Consider the following 10,538-nt stretch of genomic DNA (forward strand, 5'->3'; position numbering starts at 1 on the left):
GTAACATGTATTTGTACAAGCTCTTCATTCTCCAATTGTCAGTACCTTTCGTTCTTCTGCTCAGTATGTGGAATATCTGTTTGTGTTTTGAGATTAGATTTAAGAAGAATCACCGCTGGCTTCCTGGGCATGGCTGTTGCCGTCCTGCTGTGCGGCTGCATTGTGGCCACAGTCAGTTTCTTCTGGGAGGAAAGCCTGACCCAGCACGTGGCTGGCCTTCTTTTCCTCATGACAGGTATGCTGAACCCCTTAGATGTCTCTCCCAGCAAAAGCGAAGGCTACTCTGCATGCAGCTAGCTTCACTTTGTTCTCTCTCCATTGATTTTGTTTTCACCTGTGAGAAAAGCAACTAGGTGGTCATTAGGCTTTGGTGCGTAATACAGTATTTAAAGAAACAACAGTGTCAAAAATGCACCCCTGATTTCTTCACTGTGGCCTGTTAGGAGGTTAGAGGGAAACGTCTTATGTTTAATCGCCATATGAGTCAGCTCTGATTTTTCTGTCCCATTTTTTTATACTGTGCCCCAACCCTGGCCTGGACTCTTTCCAGACAAGAGCCATTGCTTATCCAAAGCCCTGAGGAGAAGGAGTGTGATAGAGCATCAGCACAGCCCATCGCCCCAGGCTGCAAGTCAACTCAAAGCATGTCTCTTAGTGATGGTGTCACTGATGTCATTTTTGCATAGAAAACATTCATTCATTTCACTCCACAGATAGTTTTTGAGGACTTACTGTGTACCAGGCACTGTACTATGAACAAGGCAGATAAAATTCTCTGTTTTTTGGAGGGGGGAGACATACAAAGTCAGACAATTAAGTTCATGAACTGGTTGCAATGATGTTGCTAACCTTTTTTGATATCAGAGGGATTATGCATAATGAATTTGTATCAACTGGACAAACAGTTAACCAAGTTTACTATTTGGAAGTGCTGAAAAGGCTGCGTGAAAAAGCTAGACGACCTGAACTTTTCTCCAACAATTCATGGCTCTTGCGTCACAACAATGCACCAGCTCACACGGCACTGTCTACGAGGGAGTTTTTAGCCAGTATACAAATAACTGTATTGGAACACCCTCCCTACTCACCTGACCTGGCCCCCAATGACTTCTTTCTTTACCCGAAGATAAAGGAAATATTGAAAGGAAGACATTTTGATGACATTCAGGACCACAAGGGTAATATGACGACAGCTCTGCTGGCCATTCCAGAAAAAGAGTTCCAAAATTGCTTTGAAGGGTGGACTAGGTGCTGGCGTCGGGTGCATAGCTTCCCAAGGGGAGTGCTCTGAAGGTGATCATAGTGATATTCAGCAATGAGGTATGTAGCACTTTTTCTAGGATGAGTTCCTGAACTTAATTGTCAGATCTTCGTAAACAATAATTTATGATAGTGATAAAAGCTATGGTGAAAATAAACAGGGTGCAGTAGGGGACTCAGGGGAGGCCTTGCTGGGGCAGTGGTTTCTGAGTAAAATCAGGAAAGGCAGCCAAAGGTTGGGAATGTGCTGTAGGCTGAGGAAGCCAGAAGCGCCAAGCCCTAAGGCAGGGGTGGGTCGGTGTATTTTGAGCCCCAGAAAGACCAGTGTGGCTGGAGGGCAGGGAAGGGAAGGATAGTATCACCTGAGAGGGGAGAGGCAGGCAGTGGCTTGGATTTTAATCTAAGGGTGATGGAAGCCACCAGAAGGTTTTAGGAGAGAAGTGACTTGACCTTAAAGCAGGAGCTTAGAAGGGAGGTGTGTGGAGACGTGACCATGGCCTTTTTGACTAGCAGGTGCTAGGAGTTAGAAGCTGAGTTGATGGCTAACGCTGACTGAAGTTGACTCTAGGAATGAAATCTTCCCTTCTGCTCTTTCACTGAAAATTAGTGTATTGATGATTAGCGAATGCCAAACGAACAGTTTCACAAAGTATGATTAGTATTAGAGCTAATATTACTCTAGCTATGTAGCCGTTTTGAATAAGCTTATTTCTACTAACCTGGAATTCTGTTCCTCAAGTGACCACAAGTGGGCTTTCTAGCATGTCTCTCTGTAATGGTCACTCAAGCCCGTGTTCCCTGGAGGCAGCAGCGCCCCTCTGTGGCTGACACCATTTTTTTGTCAGTTTGTCTTTCAGAGCTGAGAAGGTGGCACTTTGCTTTCTGGCGTGGTCAGCCAGTCAGCCTAAGAAACCCAACTGACAGGCAGGGGCCCTTCCTTTTAACTGCCATCTTTTCCTTTCCCACCCCGTGAGTAAGGTGGGTCATCGAGGTAAGCATCCTGACAGCATTCGGACGTCCCATGGCCCCTGAATCGTTGTGAGCACAAAACCCACTTAGGTTTTTCCAGATTTTGGTGACTACACAGCAGCTGCCAAGTCTATAGCGCAGAGAGGCTAAAATTCTAGTTCCTGAGGTTTTGGAGGAGGATTGGAACCCTCATGACCAGCCATGGGGTGCCTGCCTAAGGGATTCATTTAAAATCCAAATTATAAAATGAGCGGGGGAGGGCAGCAAAGAATCAGAGGACTCCTTTATGCTTCTGCTGGGCCTCAATGGTCGTTACAAATCTTCCCTATTTCCTTCCCTCCCTATATTAGTCAAGCTACCATTTCCCTGACTCTTGTCCCACATCAAAGCAGTGCAGATTCGCTTCCCCCTACCCTCGGAAAGGCTCACATCCCCTGGTCAGGAACTTGCAGCGGCCCAGGCATACCTCGTTTTATTGCGCGTCACTTTATTGCGCCCCACAGAGGCTGCTTTTCTTATAAGTTAAAGGCAAGACCTTCCACCAGCAAAAATATTACGACTTGCTTTAGCGTGTTACTTACTTTATTGCGGTGGTCTGGAATTGACCCGCAATATTTCCGAGGTGTGACTGTAGCTTTTAGAGGACACATTTAATGTGGGCAATACATGAATAATTTAGGATGTTCTCAGCATATAAAACAACTGTGAGCAGTAAAATAAATCACAAGGCCATAAAAGCCCAGCCTAGTGAGTTTTCCTTGGGAGGCTGAGGGGCCGGCTTGATACCAAGTGAAAGGAGCGTAGGCGTTCAGCATTGTGTTGACTCAGAGGAGAGCTAGGAGGCATGTTTCCTGAGCTGGTTCCACATTTCCCTGCTCAGCCCTTATTTCTGATCGACATGTGCATTGTGATTCTGGCCAAGACTGGCTCAACGGTCCTCAGGATTTATCATCAAAAGCCCCTGTGCAATTGTTAAAAACAAGCGAAACAGCAGCCACAATAATAAAAACCCCAGGTCTATGAACTTGAATTTGGATGAGCAGTCCTGAAGGACTGACAGACACAGCGCAACATTGTTTTCCTGCTTGCGCCTGTGATTGCCCAAACAACAATTTTGGAAGAAAGGAAAAATTCGTTTACAGATCCCACCACCTGAAAAATTCAATTGTTTAAATATTTTCCTTATTCGGGGCCAAATATTGCCCATGTGTTTGCCTCATTAGAAAAGAAAAGAAAATTGTGTGCAACCACCATCACATGGAAAGTATTTCGTCTTCTGGGCTTTGGCTTAACATCAGACCATAAGGGTTCCTTCCCCATGTCTCTATTGTTCTCCGCTCAGTTTCTAAGAGCTGCATGTTCTTCCATGAAGTAGTCATCTGTTCCCTTACTTTACTGTGGGATCTAGGGAGGCCTGTTTTATTTTCCTACTATAAACAGTGCCTTCATGTTTCCTTTGTAAACACCGAAATAACTACGAAATCCGTTGCATGAGATAAGTTAGCTGCAGTAACAGGAAATGAGAGCCAGACGGGTTAAAAGACTTGATTTTAATTAAGCCCAAGTGTCTTCAGCAGCCCTTGTCACAGTCGCTCCCACAGATTTTTGATGCTAAACTTAGCCTCTTCTAATGCGCTGGCATCTTCATTCTCCACCTGAACTTATTAGCCAAACCTGCAGTGAAGAACATCAGTGATGTGACAGTTTGAGATGTTCAAGTGGAAACTTCGAAACGATCTTCCTGTTTCCGCCTTGTTGCATACAGACAGCTCTTAATTACCCACAAGTGGAACAGCAGTACTGCCCGCTGTCAATTCTCATCGGGAAGCCAGGTTCTGCCTTCTTTTCTGCCGCTTTTTTTCTGGGGCCTCTCGAGGCGTCCTTCAGAAGGACCAGGGGCAGGTCTCACATCCCCCCAGAGCTCCAAAGGTAGCCTTTTGACTTCCTGTCCTCTTTACACACATGGTCGCAGAGGCATACGCAGAGGACAGAGGGAATCAGACACTTATCTTCCAGCTGCTCATTACTAGAGCACACGGCTTTCAGGGCACTGTGAATGAGTGCGTATTTCCATCAACACTAAATCTAATTCCATTAGATTGCCATTATCATGTAATTATGATGATAATTTGTTACAAATATAAATATGTTAAGGGGTTAATTTATGCAAAGCAAACATTTTTAAATACAATGTTTATGTCTCTGTTGTAACGTTTTTTATTATCTTTTAATATACTGGGAGTTTCAGAAGTTGGATAAAGCATGGCCCTCCCTTGGCGGAGGCCTCGCTGCCACTGGATCTATTCCCCTTCACAGCTGTGCCTGGAACGGCCACGGCCAGTGAGGCAGGGCCTTCTAACCAGTGTCCTGACAGCAGACAAAGAGGAAGCAGAGCCCGGGCTGCCTAGCAAAGCTCAGGGACAATTAACACCCACGTTAGGGTATCTACTGCTTTGCTTCAGTGCCTTCAAATACAAAAAAGACTGCTGTAGTAGCTCTGTGGAATTATCTAGGTTATCCATTGATTATGACTTAAAACCACAGATCCTTAATGTCTTCTCTGAAACCTTTGGAATTTGCTGTGTGAGTTCAGGATTTTAAAGTTTTGTTTTAGAAAAGTTACATGGTGTGTATGTTGTATATTATTTAACACCCTCAACAGGGTCTGAAATAAAATACATTAACATTTCTGCAGCAAAACATATGAATATTCACACTAAGCTGGATCAATAAGGACTATAAATAGCCTAATGTCACACCAGGTTGGGCTTTGCCTTTAAATGAGGTTGCTGCAATCTTTCAGGAAAAAGAATGGATGCTTTCGGATTTAATAATTGCAGGTTGTGGATCGTTTATTTATTTACGTTTTGTAAAGTTTTGCCTGTCTCTATTACTCTGCCCAGTCATTTAGTTAAGACAATTTAGGAATGACTTTTTGAGCAATCTGTGTGAAAAGTAGCATGAGGTTTTTGGGGCTTTTTTTGTAATTGCAAACAGATCAGAATGATGGACAGCTCAGCATTTGAAGGAATGAAAAAAAAATCAATGTTTATGCCTTTGGGCGTTGCCATTATGCGATTTATCAAGCAGGCTAACGAGGGTGAAGTAACTTCCACTTCTTTCAGCCTTTTAAGCACATCAAAAAAGGATGGTCCAAAGAGGGGGCCCAGTTACCCTAATTACATCTTACCAGCCGGTCACAGGCACCAGGAAGGCTTTAGGGAAGGAAATTAGGTTGATGATCTGGGATGGCAGCATACATTTCCTTCTGTTTTGACCTGAAAATATCCCTTCCATCCCTATGATTCTGTAATATCATAGTATCTTCTAATTAAGAATATTGGCAGAAAACCTTTTAATATTTTAAAGGAAAGCAGCTGCACACAATGCTTTTCAGAACCAGTTGTTTCTCACCCTTTTGAAGATGCTGCCAGCAAGCTTGGGACTCAAGAACCTCTCTTCCTGGGCTCCACCATGTGGGCTGAAGAGTGTCAGTGTAACCACAGGTGACCCCCAACTGGTCAGGGAGAAGCGGAAGGGAAGGAAAAGTCTATGAGAAGAATGGGGGAGAGGTGACTTCCCCCCCCTCATGGATTTTCAGAAAGGACCATTAGATTTGGAACTATTTAATACAGGGGTGGTACCTTATTTTTCATGCCCCTGCCCCATACCTTGTATTAACTAAATTGCTTCTGACAACAATGCAGCATTATTTGAAATAATTTGCTCTATGGGTAAGACCTATGCGGGGCGATCTGGGATGAACTGGTTAAGTTGGAAGAACTCAGCGTATTGTGGAACTCAGTTTTGTTCAGCAGGTTTTGTTGACCCTGTGTGTTCAGCTCTATGAGACTCTGGGTAGAAGCCTGACAGGTCTCTGCTACCTTTCCCTGAGATCCGTGCTGGAAAGTAGAGTGGAAAGAACATGTGAGGTTCCTAATCACACCAACGTCAAACCAAATCTGGCTGCGACCATCAAGAACTCATTCAACCAAGCGACCTCTAATATAATCAGAATTGGATCTGGGACATAGTAGATGGTTGATAAATAATTCTTGAAAAACTGATTAAATAACATTTAAAATAATGAAATCTTGCTTAGGCCTATAAAAGGGATAGAAATATACTTCACACATTTCACACACACACACACACACACACACACGATGTTATGGGCTGAATAATGTGCCCCCCAAATTCATATGTGGAAGTTCTAACCCCTAGTACCTCAGAATGTGACTGTATTTGTGCCGAGAGCCGGCTCGACAGCCGTGGCCCCTGGATGATCAGGCCAGGAATCCACCAAACGGTCCCTGAGCAGGACTGATCGGCACGAGGAAATGAGAAACGAAAGAATGGCATAGTGCTTATATAGAGAGCAAGTTCCTCTTTTACCAGGAATAAATCTTCTTTAAGCATAGGGGTTCGGTAGGGGGTTTTTGGGGAATGAGGAACCAATGTTCCTGACTTAGGAGTTTGGAGGTGAGATAATGTCTTGGCAACAGGTTACATGATCACATAGCATAAACTAACAATATATTTTAAGCAAAGTGAAACTTAAGGCAAATAACAACTGTCAACAAGTCCATGATGGAAAAGTCCCAAGAGTTCATAAGTCCATGGTAGGAAGTCTCAAAGTTCATAAGTCCATAGACAGTGACATCTGAGGGTCTGGTGGTTGTACTTTAGGAGCTTCTGATTTTCCAAGGCACAGAGATGAGCTGGGCATTGTTGGGTTACTGATTTTAGCAGTTCCCTTTTTTGTTGTTTAGCTAACAAGCAGCTTTGCAGTCTTTTCCTCAGCACACAGAACTTGGGGGTCTTTAGCCACTTGCCGTTCTCCACCTGCAGTCAACCTGGAGTCTCAGTACTCTGAGACGGCGCCCAACATATTTGGAGAAAGGATCTTTAAAGAGGTAACTAAGCTAAAATGAGGTCATTAGGGGGGCCCTAATCTAATACGATTTGTGTCCTTATAAGAAGAGGAAATTTGGACCCAGTTACAGAGGAAGGACTACGTGAAAGGACAGGGAGAAGATAGCCGTCTACAAGCCAAGGAGACCTCAGATGAAACCAACCCCACCCACACCTTGATCTCAGACTTTTAGCCTCCAGAATTGTGAAAAAATAAATTTCTGTTGTTTCAGCCACCCTGTCTGTGGTACTTTGTTAGGCATCCCTGACAGACTGATACACATGAACATGAGTACTGTAAGATGTACATATGTAACGAAAATGGAATTCCACAGTATCAAAATTGACCTAAGACTAATAATCCAGCTATAACAAAGGTGTTTTCATCATTTAACCAATACCTTTTCTTGGTGCCTTTGAAGGTGGTTTCTTTTTTTTTTTTCATTTTAAAAATATCTTGAGTGGGTTAGGCCTCTTTTACAAAAGCTTTTTGGAAATGTTGGAAATAATGACTTGTCGCCTCTCAGTACATTTGCTTGTAATCCTGCCCATCCTACAAATAATAGCTGTGGCAGCTATGTATTAATATTTGCAGACTTTCTTAGAGGTGTAAGGGTCTGAAAAAGAGGAACTCTTAGATATGCTCTTTTCTTAGTCTTTTGCTTTCCTCTCACTCAGAATGACTCCAAAAGCACTTTGGAAGGAGAAAACAAATGTCACTGAAGGGCAGCCTATGGGGACATTTGTGGGAAGGGGGAATGGTATACAGGGAACATATTTAGTTGCCCTCTCCACCATTTTCAGCTGATTGAGTAAAGGCAGAAGAAAATAAAGCAGGTTTTCACCAAGGTTTGATGAGTGCCTTATTCCAAAAAGAACTTAAGTGGCACAGAAATGCATATAATATTTCATGATAAAATACATGCAAATAAGTCATAAAAATAAGACAAAGGAGTAATCAGATTTGCAAGGCAAATGGATCCAAGGGTGACATTAGCAAAAGAGCGCACAGTGAAGTCTCTGACTTTTGCTCATGGTGGGCCACTGATTTAGCTTTAGGGAGTTTCAGCTTTCTGGCAACTTGGTCAAAGAAAGACAGTTTATTATTGACATCATTTGCCGTGTCCATGAGGTAAGCACAGAGCCAGTGCCTGGGGAAAGCACAAACATGCCTGACACCGAGGGCAGAGAAAACCCTCCTCCCGGTTAAACCCTCAGGTTAGATTGTTTCTTATATTCCTTTTCTATTCCGTGTAAACTGGTGGTGTTATGTTAACCTTCCTTTTACCAAAAGCAATTTAATGGAGTTGGCAGGGGAGAGGTGCTAATAATATCAACATTTAGTATAAAATCCAAAGGAGTATATACAAAAAGAAAAGCCCAAGATAATCTATTTTTTCTTTTTTGGCATAATAACACCTACGAGGTTCACTAGGAAGGTTTTGGAAACATCCTTGCTCTATACCATGTTGTGGAATAACAGCATCACAGAAATATGACGCTGTAAGGGAATCGAGTAACCAAGTCCCCCATTTTTTTTTTCCTAGATGGAGAGACTCGGGCTTAGCGAGGTTAGGTAATTTCAAGGTCACACAGTGATTAATAGATCTGGAGACCAGATTACGCATTTTCTGCATCTCAGTGCAATGCATCGGGACATCAAAGGATGCTTAAAAGTCTCAGTTTGAACTCAAGCTTTCAGAGGTCATTAAAACAGCGTTACTTGTAAAAAGCCTTGCTTTTAGGCATTCAGCTGTGTGCAGACAGTTAAATGCAGAATGGAGTTGCTTTTTTTTTCTGCAAACAGGCCATTTTCTATTATATTGAACCTGTTGATACTCCAGAGATCAATTATTTTTTTCTAACTGCCTTATTGTTCTATTTCCAGCGTTCGTTAGAAGGACCTTGTTATACATAAACACTGTCTTTATTTGGGTGCCAGTGAAAACATTCATGTGGATGTAGGAACATTTGCTTTTCACAAGGTTTGAAAAGAGCAGACGAGTAATCTTTTTGGACTGGTTTGCTCCTTTATGAAAAAATTATTTCCATCATGATTTTTGTTTGGAGAACTCAAAGTGATATGTTTGCTATTATAATGTGGAGCAAGAAATTGGAAGACAGGATTGTAATCCTCTTTAGAAAAAACAGAATCACTTTAGAATTTAAAAACAGAATAAAACAATGAGTAGGAAATATCAAATTATCTCTGTTCAAGTGTCCTCTTAATTTAAAACATTTCTAAGTGCACATGTGGGAAAGGATTCAAGCGATTTGAGTGGAGGCAGAGCTCCAGCACTTAAATTTTGGCATTAAGATGATCTTCATTCTCTCCCAATTGCTACCTGCTCTTAGTGTGTTTTTCTGGTAGTGTTTCTGATCGCCAAAGCTCCATTAAAAAGCGGCGGCGGTGGTGGTGATGGGGGAATGTATTTTGTTTAGTCCCCTCTTTTCAGCTCCCAAATCTGTGTCTCTGTTTTCTGTGGAGAGGCTGCACAGGTCCCTAAGGTTACCAAAGCAATTTTCTAGCAAACAGGTGCGACCCCTACTGCACACAGGGATAAACCAAAGTATGAGGAAGAGATGTTGTAGGACTTGGAACAGAACTGGACATTCTGATACGTCACTGTGGGCCAGTTTCTGTTTTCTTTACCTGTCCTCAGCTTAGCAGCAGCCTCATTCTGATCCCCTGCCCATCCAAAAAGAGCATCCTCGAGGGTCCATTGTGGTGGAATAGAAGCATCTACATCCTTGGAACATCACTTGAGTACTAAAAATCTGGTGTTTGGAGCATTTTTTTTTTTTAAGATTTTATTGGGGAATTGGGGGAGGGGAACAGCATTGGGGAATTGGAGAAGGGGAACAGTCAAGTTGCTTTCCTTAGTGTTCTGGAAGGATTGCATACAAATGTTGGTATAAAAACGTAAAATTTTTTGGTCTGTCCAGTTTTTTTATGTCACTCAAATTTTTATGTCATTCATTCAGAGTGGTTGAAGTGTATGATTTCCTTACTCAGCTATTTTACATTAATTCTAATTTCCTGGATTTAATTTATATTACTTAAAAGATTTATTCATTCATTAAAAAAACAAACAAACAACAAAAACCCCACAATGATTTGTTGAGGCCCTAGTATGTGCCAGGCTCTGTGCCTTAAAAATGATTTAGCACTTGTAGAAATTCATTTAAAATATTATTTACAGGCAACATGATAAATACTAATGATACTGGTAATTTTAAAAAGCAGACTTTGTATGATTGCAACTACATAAAAATGTGTCAAATCAGGTATATAACAACGGGAAATGAAGACTGTTTTGTATTAGGTTTGAGTATCTATAGAAGATTTTTTTCCCTTAAAAATAATTAGAATTTTTATTAAGCTGTTTTTTTTT

General features: G+C 42.0%; 1 protein-coding gene across 1 annotated transcript in view; it reads left to right on the plus strand.

Annotated features, from left to right (window-relative positions):
• The window catches only part of TMEM178A (transmembrane protein 178A), a 58,241-nt gene that overhangs the window by 33,941 nt on the left and 13,762 nt on the right, over window positions 1–10,538 (plus strand). The window contains exon 3 of the mRNA XM_019647784.1: window positions 21–235. Coding sequence (XP_019503329.1) covers window positions 21–235 — 215 coding nt within the window. The remainder of the gene's footprint in view (window positions 1–20; window positions 236–10,538) is intronic.

The sequence above is a fragment of the Hipposideros armiger genome, unplaced genomic scaffold, assembly GCF_001890085.2.
Source record: "Hipposideros armiger isolate ML-2016 unplaced genomic scaffold, ASM189008v1 scaffold_116, whole genome shotgun sequence".
Taxonomy (NCBI): Eukaryota; Metazoa; Chordata; class Mammalia; order Chiroptera; family Hipposideridae; genus Hipposideros; species Hipposideros armiger.